At 44.4% G+C, this 15,953-nt stretch overlaps 1 protein-coding gene across 18 annotated transcripts in view; it reads right to left on the bottom strand.

Annotated features, from left to right (window-relative positions):
- The window catches only part of R3HDM1 (R3H domain containing 1), a 104,717-nt gene that overhangs the window by 29,260 nt on the left and 59,504 nt on the right, over nt 1–15,953 (bottom strand). For 12 of the 18 annotated variants that reach the window (XR_008847254.1, XR_008847255.1, XR_008847253.1 and 9 more), the window contains 6 exons: nt 15,819–15,856; nt 15,673–15,723; nt 15,332–15,558; nt 8,897–9,151; nt 3,770–3,918; nt 1,337–1,438 (listed from right to left, as the gene is read on the bottom strand). Coding sequence is in view for 15 of the 18 variants with exons in the window: in XM_056536307.1 (XP_056392282.1) it covers nt 1,337–1,438; nt 3,770–3,918; nt 8,897–9,151; nt 15,332–15,558; nt 15,673–15,723; nt 15,819–15,856 (822 nt within the window). In the remaining 3 variants the exon portion in view is untranslated. The remainder of the gene's footprint in view (nt 1–1,336; nt 1,439–3,769; nt 3,919–8,896; nt 9,152–15,331; nt 15,559–15,672; nt 15,724–15,818; nt 15,857–15,953) is intronic. The other 6 variants (XM_056536311.1, XM_056536319.1, XM_056536314.1 and 3 more) reach the window with 4 other exon arrangements.

Here is a 15,953-nt window from a genome sequence, read left to right as displayed (position 1 = left end):
ACCGCTGGGATCTGCCGCCTCCCATATAATCAAAAATGTGGCCATATTGGGGGGGGGGGTAAAAGTGGTCACACCCACCACCTTCCTGTAGGTTGTAATTTTTGGTAGCCCCCTAGGAGCCATATGGAGACGGCTATACAAGGGCCCCTCAAGTTACAATATTAATTGGTTCCAGGACAACCATTGTATGGTGAAACTATTGGACGTTGAGGCTATAATTCTATGGAAACCTGGTAATTGGTTCTGAAGCCACCAAAATGTCATAAAATAGGAAAAAGTTAGGATTTAAGAAAAATAAGTAGATAACTAATATAGATAAAGCAAATCCTTACATATAAAAGTAATAAAGATCTGCTGGGAGCTGTAATCACTGTCTATGTAGAGGACAGGAGCTTCTTCAGGGTCCTGTACAGTAAACACAGTGTCCTAAAAAATTAACATGGAGCCGCCCTCACCTGGTGTCCAAAGGAGCAGCTAACCCTGGTACAGGTAAAGAGTACAGCACATGTAATACCTCCCTGTACTGTAGGGGGCGCTACCAGGCACCAGTCAGTGCATACACTTCAGTAATACAGGTAAAGAGTTCAGAACAAGTAATACCTCCCTGTACTGTAGGGGGCGCTACCAGACCCCAGTGAGTGCATACACTTCAGTAATACAGGTAAAGAGTAGTACAGAACATGTAATACCTCCCTGTACTGTAGGGGGCGCTACCAGACACCAGTCAGTGCATGCACTTCAGTAATACAGGTAAAGAGTACAGAACATGTAATACCTCCTTGTACTGTAGGGGGCACTACCAGACACCAGTCAGTGCATACACTTCAGTAATACAGGTAAAGAGTAGTAAATAACATGTAATACCTCCCTGTACTGTAGGGGGGCGCTACCAGACACCAGTCAGTGCATACACTTCAGTAATACAGGGGTTTTACCAGTGAATGCCACTTTTGATTGGTTGGTTCTTTCAGCCATTGGCATGTTTCACAGATCTGGACTGTCTGTACATTGTATGCTGAGTCTGGTTTCAAGTTACAATGGCCCAGAAAAGACCGAAAATATTGTAACCAGAGGCCATTGTAATTTGAGAAACCACTGTATGGAGACATGTAGTTTGTACCCCCTATGGGTGGTTAAAGTCTGCAATGACTTTTACAAAGCACTCTCTCACACACACAAAAAATAAAAAATAAAATAAAAAAAGGTTAGGGATCACGTGTGAAAAAAAGATAATATTTTTTATATTATACAACATAACAATTTCACTGTAGACACAAAAACACATCACATGTACAGAGATCACGCAGCACAGAGAGAATAGAACAGAAGATAGTACCACAGTGTACTGCTGAGTGGGTGAGACTTGCAGGAGCGGGGGCGGATAAGAGACGGCTGGGTACTGAACAGGTTGCGAAGAGGACGGCAGAGACCGGATAGGCTGAAGGAGTAACAGTTAAACAGACTTGGTTAATAAAGACAATAAAAAACAGAGATGGAAACACTTAAAAACAAGACGGAGAGAGATAAACACGAGAGGACGCATCATACACAGCTGGAAGTTTATGACTATTAGCCAATATTTAAGAAAAAAAGACATAACTAGACACCCCAAAATTGCCATGAATTTCTTTCTTTTTTTTTGGGGGGGGGGGGGGGGGGATATTATTATTTTTAAATATATATTTATTTTTAAATTAAAATTGTATTATTTTTATTTATTTTGCCACAGTTACTCCCCACTTGTATACACAGCACCTACTATAGCATCATAAGTAAATTCATGGCATCCCCCATCTTACCCTTGTTCCAAGGTTAATGCGCTCTTCAGAATTCCCCCAGTGTATTGGGTGACATGTAAAGTATTAAAATATGGAGCTGCTGAGTGCAGTGAATTCCTTTCTTCGGTGCCGCATTACGTCTATCTATACTGATGCTCCATTCATTTTCTATATACTGTCACTCAAAACCAATCCGACAAGAAAAACATTCCACGCCTGCCTGAGCCGTCCTCATAACATTACACGGACTGTGGTTTTCTGCCAAAGCAGATTTACCGGGTCTTACAAAAATATACATATATTAAAGGAGAACTCAAGCAAAAAGTAACTCATCCCCTACCCACAGGATATCCTCATAAGTAGCTAAGCACGGGGGGTCTGACTGCTGGGGCCCCCACGATCTCCAGGAGTACAGCTCTAGGCCATCATCAGAGCTCCCATAGAAATGAATGGATCCCGTGCCGTCCAATGGTAGACGATACACACTCCTCACTAAGAGAGCCACGGTCGTCCCGTCCCGGAGATCACGGGGGGTCCTAGTGGTCGGACCCCCCGCGTTTAGTTACTTAAGTAAGTTTTCTCTGGAATTCGCCTTTTTATTATATAAAAAAAAATGTGGTTATGTTTTGTTTTTTTTATATTTTTTTAAAATATCTACTATTTTTTTTTATATATTTTTTTCAATAAAGAGGTTGTCCCGCTATCAACACTTATCCACAGAATAAAGAATAAGTGTATAATTGCAAAAGGAGAGGTCAACCGATAGGATACACCAGGATTTTAAGAACATGACTTTGCAACTTTGCAAAACTACAGCTTAGCAAGACTGGACAGCATTAAAAAATAAAAAAAAATAAAAGTTGTGTAAGAGACTCCTCGGCCAACTATTTGAGTTCTAGCCTACAGCCCATGACTGTATTTAGATTTCGATGCTGAGGGTGGTGATAGGATACTCCACGTCTTTTGGCTAATACTCAATATTCATTCTCGTGTACGCATAACACACTACTACAAAAATGACAAAATCCGATGGCTGTGAGGGAGGAGGCTGAGCTGTGAAACTTACAATCCAAAACACTGAAGAAAATTATTAGTCAACAACATGACCAACCAAAGCTGGCGAATGTGATTAGAGAAACATGGCTGTTTCCCCCCCCCCCCCCCCCAAAAAAAAAACAGCGCCACACCTATCCACAGGCTGTATGTGGTACTGCAGCTCAGCCCCATTCCCTTCAATGCAGCTGTGATGCAAAAAACAGGCATAATCCGTGAACAAGTTTGTTGCTATCTGAAAACGTACAGTACCCTGCACAAAACTGTTTTGGGGTTCTATCTAAGTCGTCATGTATAAAAATACAGTGTATACTTCTGCAATTCTGGCTCCCAGCACTTTAAAGGGTTACTCTGGTGGCCAAAAAAATATGTAATCGAGTCAAGAAGCCATACTCCCCTGCCCCAATCCCCCTGCAGCTGCTGACGGTTCCTGGTCCCTGCTGTTCTAGTCAGTTTCTTGTTCCTGTGAGGCGTCATTACTGCAGGAACTCCATGCGCAGTCGGTCAATGAGTGGGCATTCCCTGCGGGGACCACACGTCAAAGGAACTCGGAAGAAGCAGTGAGCAGTGGGGACCGGAAGCCATTTGAACAACAGCGGCATCAGATTGCGAAATTGACAATGATCACAACATGCAATGTTACATAGTGTAGACCAGATAGTACAATGTAGCACCATATCCAGGTGCACCCAAAGGCTTTACATGGCAATAAATATATATATATATATATATATATATATATATATAGACAATTTCCCATATGCATAAAAAAAACAACCACATTGCAGTATAGCCCCTGTTTACTGGTGTTAGTCCAATTTTTTGCAGGACGGGCTGGCACCTAATAATATATGACTCAAAGTGGTAATGTGAATAGTTATCTGTTAAGTGACTTCCTGTGCCCAGTATCTCCAGTTACATTCTGGCGTTGTACATACCTGTGATATGAGGTGGTTGGGTGCTTGCTGGGGAGGGGGTGGGGGTGGAGGAGGGGGCGCTGGGGGAGGCACTTGGGTCCTAACTGGTTGTTGAGTCACAGGAGGATTATACACAACTGGAGTGCCGTCTGGGTTTATAAATGGCTGACCTGTGGAAACATAAGAGTCAATGCTGGGATTTCCTCAGGAAGTCAATGATACAGTGTGAGCAACTAGATCCACCACCATAATATAAATAATAACAGACACCAATTCTAAGCTGCCCTAGGTCACCACAGAGGGCTATGTTCACACTAGGGAGAGTGTTTTGTGCTCTCCGCTAATTATCAGGTTGTCATTAAAGAGGTACTCCACCGAAAAACATCTTATCCTCTATCCAAAGGATAATGCATAAGATGTCTGATCGCTGGGGGTTCAACCGCTGGGGACCCCTGAAATCTCCGGTGCGGCATCCATGCACAGTGCGAACTCCGCTCCATGCCAGATGCGATCCCTGCGATCAGACAATTTATCCCCTATCCTTGGGGATAAGATGTTGTTCAGCGGAGTATCCCTTTGAAGGAGTACTCCGGGATAGGGCGGGTTAGCAAAATTCCCATTCTGTCAGGTATAAAAAAAAATATAAAGCCCTGGCACCAGTATTCTTCTTGGTGCTGGGGCTAAATTGTGAGGCGGACCATGGTGGGACATCGTATTGACCACTGGGAACTGGAAGTGGAGCACACCAGGGACCGCAGTAGGACAACGGAGGCACTGGGGGTGGGGGGGTTTGTGATGTCGGGAGGCAAGTAAAAGTTCTTTTTTTTTATACCTTACACAAAGGAAATTTGCCTCAAACCCCCCCCCCCCCCCCCAAACACACACCTTTAAATCTACATAATTGTATTTGCAGAGATGAAAAAAAAAAGACCAAGTAATATGGAGACATCTAAGGCTAGGTTCAGACAGATTCCAAGTCAACTGAATCAGTCAGCGCTTAGGACTGCGCAAAAACATTGCGGGTCCGAAATATATTTCTCACGGTATTCCACTAAAAGATCATTTTTATGGCCTCTGAATTTTAGCAGAGTGCGATAGTGCAGAGGAAATCTATTGATGAAAATGGCACTCTGCTGGAATTACCCACGGAAATGCAGTGGACTGAACCTAGCCTTAGGGTTTGTCCACACCACGATTTGTGCCTTCGAAGGCAAGAATACGTTGGGAAATTGTCAAAAGGATATGCCAATGTATCTGTGCTCAGAGAAGCACAGGCCCCATTCATTTTAATGGCCCCAGTAAATTCAGATAGTGACTAGGTTCGGGTCACTTTTGACTCGAATTAAGAAGCTTGGTTTGAAGGACTTTTCAGTTCGAGGCAAAACTTTGAGATATTTGAAAAATTACCTGAACATAGTAGGCACTATCAGACAGTCTTAAACACTCGGGCAACTAAAAAGAATGGGGCCTCTGCACATGTAGTTTTGAAAGCTTCCTGACGTATCTGTGTCTCGGGGGCACTAATCGTGGCGTCGGCCTCAGTTGGGATCTGTTTAAACATAAACCTGTAGTGTCAATACAAGTTTAGGCCATGATGCTAGTGTGAACAAACAATTTTATATATTTATTAAAATCAATCGACAGCTAATTTGCATAAAATAAAAAACTTTGTAATAAAAATATAAAAACTTAATAAAACTAATGTGTTGCCAAATATTATATTTCTATGCTGGAAACCCCCCTTAATCCCCAGGTCTAATTGATGACTTTAGAGCAGTCAATTGAGCGGAGAAGCAGAGAGAATGCGGTAAATAATACAATTGCCTCCGCCCAGTTGACTTCTGTCGCAGTGACATTGCCTTAAAACAATTTTGGGATAAGCCAAATTTGTAGTCAACACAAGTTAGTGGGCCGAAATGATCTACCAGGAAATAATGTCACTTAAACAGCCTATGAGCTAAACAAACTACCAGAGAGATTTGTACATTGCCTACAATGGTTCAATGGTATCTAGTTCCCATCTAAGAGAAGGTCTGGGAACTGTCATGGCCACCTCTATGGTTCATACAACCATTGGTAGATGACATATCAAATTAAATCAAAAGGAATGACAAAGTGTGTTGCAAAATGGCTGGCAGCAATTGTCCGGTTTCATCGACATGCACACTCAAAGCCTGGTTGGGTATGCATGTTTATTTCAATGTGGAAAAGGAACCAAGCTGCTACCAGACCGCCTCATTGGGAAATCCCACAAAACCTGAACAGAAGCAAATGAGATTTGATTGGTCCTTATTAATAAAAAATAAAAAAAATTATTTTGAGCTTTACGAATATTTGAGATTTCTGAAACTATATCTGAAACCCCTAAAAATGGTTAATAGGATTGTATATAAAGTAACAAGTTTCATGAAAATAGTTATAGCATCCAGCTCTCCCAAGCAGCCCGTTCAGGTCATGGACAATGCAGGGCAGCATCAAACAATGAATTAGAACAACGAAGTGTGGTGGCCCAGTACTGGAGGTGTTACCCTGTACCCTTGCTGCCCTGTCAGGCAGCCTCCCTACAGTGTCCCCTGGGCCCCCTTGCATCTGTCCCCCCATGTAAATATGTTTCTAATGTATTATACCATGTAATGCGTTCAGAAAGTGTTGTCACTTTAAGATCCAGGAGGTACCAGTGACCAGGTGATCCCAGCGGTGACCTATGGGCTCCCTGTTAGTCTCCCCCATATAAGCCCTGGGTGGAGCTTCTCTCATTCCTTACAAGTCTTTGCTGAGGTCAAGACGAGTCCTAGAGAGTCCAGAGTCATAGGAGGCCTCAAGTCCAGTCTGCAGCCACAGTCAATTGCAAGTAAGCTACAGTCATAGCTTTGTTAGTCATCAGTCAAGTCAGTCCCTGTCAGCAACTGTCAAGTCAGCGTGGCCTGCATTAAGCTGTCCAGTCCTACTACAAGTCCCAGCAAGCCATTAAGGTCTCTGAGTCACTGGTCACCTCCTTGGGCCCTGGATGAACTGTATAGACTTTACCATCTGTTTACCCTCAGTAAAGCTACCGTTATCTGTAACTTGGTGTCGGAGTCATTATTGCCCCGTGCCTAGCCCAGGATCCAGCTGTATACCTTCGGGTGGTATCGAGGATAAACCACACCCTGGCGTCACGAATACAATGGGTTAATGCCATCTGCCCCTAGGGTAACAACATCTGCCCTCCTCACACCCAGTCACCACAGAAGTCCACCACAGAATCGTGCAATTCATAGACTTTATTCCAGACACGAGAAATGGTAATAAAGTTACGTGTTTTGGGTGTATAATTACTACTAAAATATAACAGGTCTGTACCATAACATCATTTTTATTTTATTATTTTCTTTAAAGGGTCAATTCACACGGCAGAATTTCTGCTTACAGAATTCCCTCCCAAATTAAAGTCCATAGACTACTATGGGGCTCCACACTTCACATTCCATAGAAGTCTATGGGTTTTAATTTGAGATTGAATTCTGCAAGCGGAAATTCTGCCGTGTGAATAGACCCCAAGTCATACTAAATTAAAATGGTCAGAAAAACACATACATTTTAAAAATTATAAATGTTTTCTTATAGATGGGTGTATTCCTTTTGTTACTAAAATATTTTTTCTTAATTCATATGGGTAACACAGGCTTAGAGTAACCAATCTGCCTGAAAACTAAACTGTCTGGCTTTTTCCACAGCAACCAATCACAGTTTAGCTTTCATTTTAACCGAGTTCATTACGATATAAAACATGAGCTGTGATTGGTTCTTGTAGGATTGACCCAACAGTTTGGGTTTCAGGCAGACTGATAAATTTGGGCCTTAGTCATACTAAAATACAGTGGTCTGTACAGTGGTACCTAAATAGGGGTCGCATGATCGTTTAAATTCAAAAAAACACTTGAGTAACAGAAGAAATTTATGTAGCGATAAAAAAAGAAAAATTATGATAATAAATATTATATATATATATATATATATATATATATATATATATATATATATATTTTTTTTTTAATTGAAGAATTTAAATAAAAATTTGTATATTTTTCTTATGGAACAGACCATTGTATTTTAGTATGAGTAAGGGTGTTACACCCGAAACGTGTCACCATCACCATGTCTGCTATTATACTGTAGAAGAATGAAGTCAAAATTAAAGTTTAAAATGCACGATTCTGTGCTGGACTTCATTGCTCTAAGTTTCATACTTTAGGTGTAAGTTGACAGATCTTGCATTGCTTCATTGCATGAAGATTGCGTGAGACTTAAAGGGGTACTCCGCTGCCCAAAAGTTTAGAGCGGGCGGCAGGGATCATGACGTCACCACCACGTCCCTTGTGATGTAATGCCACGCCTCCTCAATGCAAGTCTATGGGAGGGGCCTTGGTGCCCACTACGCCCCCTCCCATAGATTTGCACTGAAGGGGCGTGGAGTGATGTGAGGGGGCATGGCCATAAACCAATGCCGGGTGCTGCACAGAGATCAGACATCTTACCTCCTATGTCTAGGGGTGGAGTACCCCATTAAAGGTGTACTCCGGCCCAAAGACATCTTATCCCCTATCCAAAGGATAGGGGATAAGATGTCTGATCACGGGGGTCCCGCCGCTGGGGACCCCCGCAATCTAGCATGCAGTGCCCATCTGTAAACACTGCAGGAAGCGTTGGACGGAGTATCGTGACGTCACAACTCCGCCCCGTGTGATGTCACGCCCGACCCCTTCAATGCAAGTCTATGGGAGGGGGCGTGACGGCCGTCACGCCCCCTCCCATAGACTTGCATTGAGGGGGGTGGGGCGCGACATCACGATACTCCGTCCCCGTGGTCGGGAGAGCCTACCGCGCTTCCTGCAGTGCTTACAGGTGGGTGCTGCATGCTAGATTGCGGGGGTCCCCAGCGGCGGGACCCCCGTGATCAGACATCTTATCCCCTATCCTTGTCTTGGGGCCAGAGTACCCCTTTAACATAGAGTCTATAATTATATAATCAACAATCAAAAACATAATACAATCTAGAAGAAAAGATAAAACATAATAAAATCAGGAACCAATAATAAAACATCATGACAGAAGCTCTACGCACATTGATGCCCTTCAGATAGACAGAAGATTTTGCCAAGTACAAACCTGTTTGTGGGTTGATCAGAATGCTGCCGGGAGGAATGCCAGTGGCTTCCAAGGGAAGCAAAAAGAAGCTAGTACTAGATGGAGCCACTTGCCCACTTAAGCCACCATCAAAGGAAAGAGTATTACTAGTGCTGACAGGTGGATAGACGGGAGCAGAGTCATGGGAAGGTTGGCTTACAGCCGGAACTGGAAGAGCCTGCTGGGAGTGAGACAGAGACCCTCTGGACGACCCTACACTACTAGAAGACTCTGAACCTATGGGAAAGGAGCAATGAAAAAAAAAAAAAAATACTGTATTTTTACCTAAAGATCAAAATACAACATGCACATTGACATATGCAAAAATGTTAACCCCTCAGCTGCCAAGATAGCAGAAGCACCAATGGTCAGTTCATGCTTGAGACAACCAAAGGAGGCAAGAATAAGTAGCTAAAGCACATCAAGCAAAAACAACATGCAAGTAGCAAAGGGATAAGGGTGGACCCCCTCACATGCACAGTAGATTTTATAAACCATAATACCTATGGACAAAAGTGTTTTTTTTTTTTTTTTTAAAGGGAGATGAGGAGCTGCCAGACACCACTGGCACCACTCATCCCAGGGAAAAACAATAGGATCAGATAGGTTGACTTCCATCCTGTTAGTATGGGGAACATTTTGTATCAGCAAAATGGAGCTCCAAACGCTATGAAAATATACTATGAAATAATAAATCATCAGAAAATGTCGATCGACTAATACAGGGTGGGTCAGAAAGAATGGTGCAAAAATAAAGGCCTGTAGTTACGGTAACATCAGGGTTCAATGGCCGGTGGCTAAAAATATCAAAAGCAAAACGGGCCACGACAATAATCAATGGCTTATGTAACAGACAGAGGAAGATCTGCCAAATGTGGTCTATCAGCAGAATGGTCACCTCCAATACCTAAATTAAGCTCTACCGGAACACCGGATTGGTCGTGCCAGAAATAACGATTCACCAATGTTACGCCAGCCTCCATTATGGCCAAATCTAACGTTCTGGGACTTTTCTGTGGGGGCTACAACAAGGACTCAGTGTATCTGCCCCACCCCACCCCCAGTCATAGTATCTGACCAGAGACAGCGCATCACTGAAACAGTGTTGTCCATATCTAAGATTATGTTGGCCGCGTCCGGACAGAACCAGATGAGTCGCCAATAGAAATTGCTCTGAACATCTGTAGTGTATAGATAAAAGTTGGATGCATAGTTTCACGTTAATAAATCTGTGTTATCTTCTCCCAGTTATTAATACAGAAGTGACAATTTTGCACCATCCTTTTTGAATTGCCCTGTATAATTTTTGAGGATAGGCAATTCATTTAAAGGGGTACTTCGCCCCTAGACATCTTATCCCCTATCCAAAGCATAAGGTATAAGATGTCTAATCGCTAGGAGGCCCGCTGCTGGGGACCCCCGGGATCTCCCTCCTACACTCGGCGTTCGTTTAGAGCGTCTGGTGCAGCGCTGGAGGCTTGTGACATCACGGCCATGCCCCCTCAATGCAAGGCTATGGGAGGGGGCGTGATGGCTGTTACGCCCCTCCCATAGACTTGCATTGAGGGGGTGTGGTTGTAATGTCATGAGCGGGGCGTGGTCGTCACGAGTCTCCGCCCCGCATCAGTCAGTCATCCGGCACGAAGCGAAGTTCGCTCCGTGCAGCGGATGTCTGGGGTGCGCCGCAGCCGAGATTGTGGGGGTCCCCAGCGGCGGGACCCCCGCGATCAGAAATCTTATCCCCTATCCATGGCATAAGGGATAAGATGTCTAGGGGCAGAGTACCCCTTTAAGCCGTTGCTCAACTGATTACTTTAAACCAGTATGACATGGGTCAATGGTGTCAACCCTCCCTAAGGAGGAACGGAGTTATGTTTGGTCCCACAATGTGGAGGAGGTAAGAGGTCCCCTTTAACCATTGATGGAGCAAAAATGCAAGCAGGTACAACCATGCAAAGTAGCATTATGACCCAACACCAGGTTAGTAACTCTTGTGCTCTAAGTCTATCTACAGCCCCCCATGAGAAGAAGCAAATCAATGCAGAAGAGACCCAGAGCTCCCCAAATATACATCACCCCAATACTCAAACCACTACTAACAATGTGAACTCTACAGGAGGCCATGTAACGTGTGTGTATTCCTACAGCGATACTCAACTGTACAGTTACCAGCATATTAGTGGTTTGTCTATAGTAAAATGACCTAAAAACAGGAGCTGGAAAGATGTAAAAGAGAATAACCAGGAGTAGTATACAGGGAAAATAAAAAGTAAAAGAGAAATACAGTGTCCTATAACTTAAAAGGGTTCTCCACTGCCCCAGAGTTCGGAAAATTTTGTTACGAACGCTGGGTGCGGGCTGTGGGACTCGTGATATCGCTGCCACGCCCATAGTGACGTCACACCACGCTCCCTCAATGCAAGTCTATGGGAGGGGCGTGGCAGCTGCCACGCCCCTCCCATAGACTTGCATTGAGGGGGCGTGGTGTGACGTCACTATGGGCGTGACCATGATGTAACGAGCCCCACACCCCGCACCCATGTTCCGAACACTGGGGCAGTGGAGTACTCCTTTAATGTGCAGAGGGTAACTAATATGTGATGGGAATGCTTCTATATTTTCATCAGAGTGGCCGCCATGTAATACTTTATCTCCCCTGTAGGAGTCACTGCAGAGAAAAGGTCAGGATGGCTGCTGCTTCCCGCTGGGGGAGTCAACAGCTTCTATCAAACTGACGCCCCTGCAGCCGACCGATAGGGTGCCTCCGACCTACAAAGGGGTTGTCTTTAATGAGAAGACCTCTCTAATTATGCCAGATGCTGCCGACACCCCAGCTTTTCAGAGACCCTAAAGGGCATATGAATCTGTATTGTTAATGAATGGAAGGCCTTATACATACGTGTGTCGGCTGAGTATTCTGTCTACAATGAGTGGTGAAGAACACAGAGGGTTTTTTAACATATTGCTTGTATTAAGGGCTTATCCAGGATAAAAAACAAAAACAAAAAAAACACAGCTTCTTTCTTCCAAAAAAAGCACCACGCTGTGTTGTGGTATTACAACTTGGCTCCATTCACGTTAATAGAACTTAGCTGCAATACTACACACAACCTAAGGATATGAGTGGTGCTCTTTCTGGAAATAAGCAGTTATGTTTGAGCAGTGGTTCTCAACCGGGGGTACAAGTACCCCCAGGGGTACTTAGGGGTACTTGGAAAAAAATAAAAAAAGAATCAGTAATGGCAGCCACAGCTACTGGTTACTGGTCTGGACCACTTTGAAAGAAATGGTAGGTTGATATCACTGCACCGAGGAGCATAACAGGAGGACAGCAAAGGAGAAGCGCGGGCACTGGGCTGCTGTGGGCAGTAACTACCATCAGCTTTGTTGCTCCACTGCCCCTGTAGACCGGGGACCTACTGCTATGAGCCATAACAAGAGGTCCCCAGACCAAAGGAGCAGTGGAGCACCAAAGCAGGACAGTATGGTGGCCTACAACTATATATGGGGGCAGTTTGGGGGCCTACAGCTATATTTGGGGGCACAGAGGAGGCCTAACAACTTTATGGGGACGCAAAGCGGGTACTATTACTGTGTGTGACAATAAACATGGGGAGTTTGTAAATAGGTGGGTATTGTATTGTACTGCAGAAAGGAACCTAAAATGTTTGTTTGGCTGGTTCTGTGGAGAAGTCTAGTATGGGAGAAATCTTAATGGCGGTCTAGGCCAGATAGTGAAGAAAAGAAAAGTAAACAACTCCTGTTAGAGAAGACATTACCTGTAAATCAGGGGACTGTGGAGATAGTGAGTCCACCAAAATTGCACGTAAAAGCGGTCTTCTATAGGGGTGGTCTTTTTAAAGAAAATGACCACTATGCATAATGTATGGTGAACTAAAAATCGGTCACATGAACTCTGGTCTGGATAAGGGGGTGGTCTTCCTACAAAGGTGGTCTTTTGAAGAGGTTTAATGTACCAGCTGGGGAGGAGGGGGCAAACTCTACCATTAAAATAGAGCCCCCTGCCTCCCATTTCCTACAAGGGTCCTCTGTGTTTTTGAATGACCAATAACCCCACCCTTTTTAAACAGGGGGGCCGAGGGAAGGCCCGGCGCGGTCCCGTTCGCGCACTTCCGACACCCGTGGCAAAGGGGAGCGGCCCGGGGAACGAGGCGTGCCGACCCGGGACCGGAGTCTCGCGGGCAGCCTCTAAAAAATAAAGAAAATAAAAAAAACATTTACTACCTTCCTTCTCCTAGGGTATCACATTTACAAGGGTCTAATCTTGTGAAGGGCTCTTGTTGCCTTTGAGAAAAAGCACCACCCTTAACTTAAAGGGGTACTCCTCTGCTCAGCGTTTGGCACAAACTGTTCCGAACGCTGGAGCCGCCCCTGGGTGCTCGTGACATCATAGCCCCGCCTCCTCATGACGTCACACCCCGCCCCCTCAATGCAAGTCTATAGGAGGCTGTCACGCCCCCCTCCCATAGACTTGCATTGATGGGGTGGGGTGTGACGTCATGAGGGGGCGGGGCGTAGCTTAATGAGGGGGCAGGACTATGACATCACGAGCTCCCGGAGCCGGCTCCAGCGTTCGAAACAGTTAGTTTCAAACGCTGTGCAGTGGAGTACCTCTTTAATATTATTTAGGTATTGCAGCGTAGCCCCATTATAAAAATTAAAATGAGCTGAAATACCAGACAGAGCCCTGAGCTTAGACTTATGCGATTATGACTTTACAATTACTGAATGGCGGTCATCAAAAAGCCTGTGCAGTAACATACAGATAACCTTCACCGCCAGACTGGGAACTGTGTACAATGCAACATTCTGTAGTGCTACAAGATTAATTAAAGGGGTACTCCCATGGAAAACTTTTTATTTTTAAATCAACTGGTGCCAGAAAGTTACACAGATTTGTAAATTACTTCTATTAAAAAAATCTTAATCCTTCCAGTACTTTTTAGTGGCTGTATACTACAGAGGAAATGGTTTTCTTTTTGGATTTCTATTATGTCACGACCACAGTGCTCTCTGCTGACCTCTGCTGTACATTTTAGGAACTGTCCAGAGCAGGAGAGGTTTGCTATGGGGATTTTCTCCTGCTCTGGACAGTTCCTGACATGGACAGAGGTGTCAGCAGAGAGCACTGTGGTCGTGACATAATAGAAATCCAAAAAGAACAGCATTTCCCCTGTAGTATACAGCCCCTAAAAAGTACTGGAAGGATTAAGAATTTTTAATAGAAGTAATTTACAAATCCTTGTGTGGTAGAAACAGAGTCCGGCACTGCTATGGTGGAAGCTGGCTGATTGTGGGCGCAGGTGTGAAAGCGAACCAAACAATACCGGGGGTGCTCAATCTAAGTAGCACAGACCATCCAGGAACCAATAGGTATAGAAATGAAGACGGCACTCACCCAGGTACGTTGTGCTGGCAGTTTCTTTATTTCATTTCATCCGTAAATTCGTGCAGGGAGGTGCAGTGTCAGGCAGGTGTTAGCGGCAGGAACGCTGGAGCTCATAGCGTGATGGCAACAGTTGTGTCGTTCTTCCGCACTTCTTCAGACACAGCTGTTGCCATCACGCTGTGAGCTCCAGCGTTCCTGCCGCTAACACCTGCCTGACACTGCACCTCCCTGCACGAATTTACGGATGAAATGAAATAAAGAAACTGCCAGCACAACGTACCTGGGTGAGTGCCGTCTTCATTTCTATACCTATTAATTCACAAATCCGTTTAACTTTCTGGCACCAATTGATTTAAAAAAAAAAAAAAGTTTTCCACGGGAGTACCCCTTTAACAATCAATGAGTGAAAGTTTGATCAAATCTTGCAGTCAAGGGGGTATGTACCATAGTGGCATCATACGGCTGCTATGGGGCCCTTGGACAAAGAGGAGCCACATCCGGGTTGGTCCCATTCAAACTGAGCAGAACTCCTCTCTTCAGGGAACTGCATTGTCAGCAAATTAATGGAGGGGGTATGGACCAATGGGTTATGGATCTTTCTGTTCTGCAGGCAAAATCAGACACCATAATTGGAGGCCCATAATAATATTTGCTAAGAGGGCCACCTTTCTTCTATGAACGGTACTGCTAGAAGTCACAATGTACGGTCTTGTATCTATGGACAATCACTATTGCTTCCCCTGAGATTATCTGATGCCAGAGTCGGACCCCCCACCCTCACCTCCCCAGGTGCCTACATGCATGCTGGGGGTTCACCAGGTCTGACCGCCATCTTAACTTTATTCCCATCCCAAAGCTAGAACCTCCAACAAATCTACACACGTTGCCATGTTGACCACAAGCACACAAAAAAACTCAAGCATGTAAAAAGAATAAAAGATGGAAAAATCAAACAAATAAATGAAAAATGCCTTGGCAGCCGGCTCTCTGGTGCACACCGGTGATACCTGTTTTGGAAAGCCTGCCTGTGCTTTTGTTGCTTCCAGAGCTATCCCCTCGTGTCAAAACCGAAATCCCACTGAAGCTGCTAGCTTTGGTGACAGCGGGCTTCAGGTTTCGGATGGAGCTGTCGGAGTCCGTACTGCTCCACGGGCGAGGCTCATTATACTTGACATCATTCTCAGTACTGCTGAAGAGGCTGTTTCCTGATCTACCTGAAGCGTCTTTATTGATCCTGAAAATTTATACAACTGGACTGTAAAGATATATGGAAAAAAAGAAATTGCAAGGAAAAAAAGAAAAGCGGAACGCACACATGCAGACAGAGAGGGGGACGGGGGCTAAATACCTAAATATCTGGCGCCTTTGCTGTGTGAGGTTACACTCTTCCTCTTGCATTCTGTGGGGTTTTTTTTTAACAGAAGAGTTAATGGGATGCGAGAAACATTCTTTGTATTCTTACATAGAGATCCATGTAGAAGAACCTACGCTTACCTTTTATCCGTGAGAAAATTCTCCTGAGAACACAGGGACTGAGAATAAAAGACAGAAGAAGGACTTGAAATAGAATTTATAATAAAATATTTGACCTCAGACACAAAACAGAGGCTAGATAAAAGGATAGCTTTT

This window comes from Hyla sarda, chromosome 8 (genome assembly GCF_029499605.1).
Source record: "Hyla sarda isolate aHylSar1 chromosome 8, aHylSar1.hap1, whole genome shotgun sequence".
NCBI classification, from domain to species: Eukaryota; Metazoa; Chordata; class Amphibia; order Anura; family Hylidae; genus Hyla; species Hyla sarda.
The sequence above is the reverse complement of the archived record's forward strand: the minus strand, read 5'-3'. Positions and strand labels throughout refer to the sequence as shown.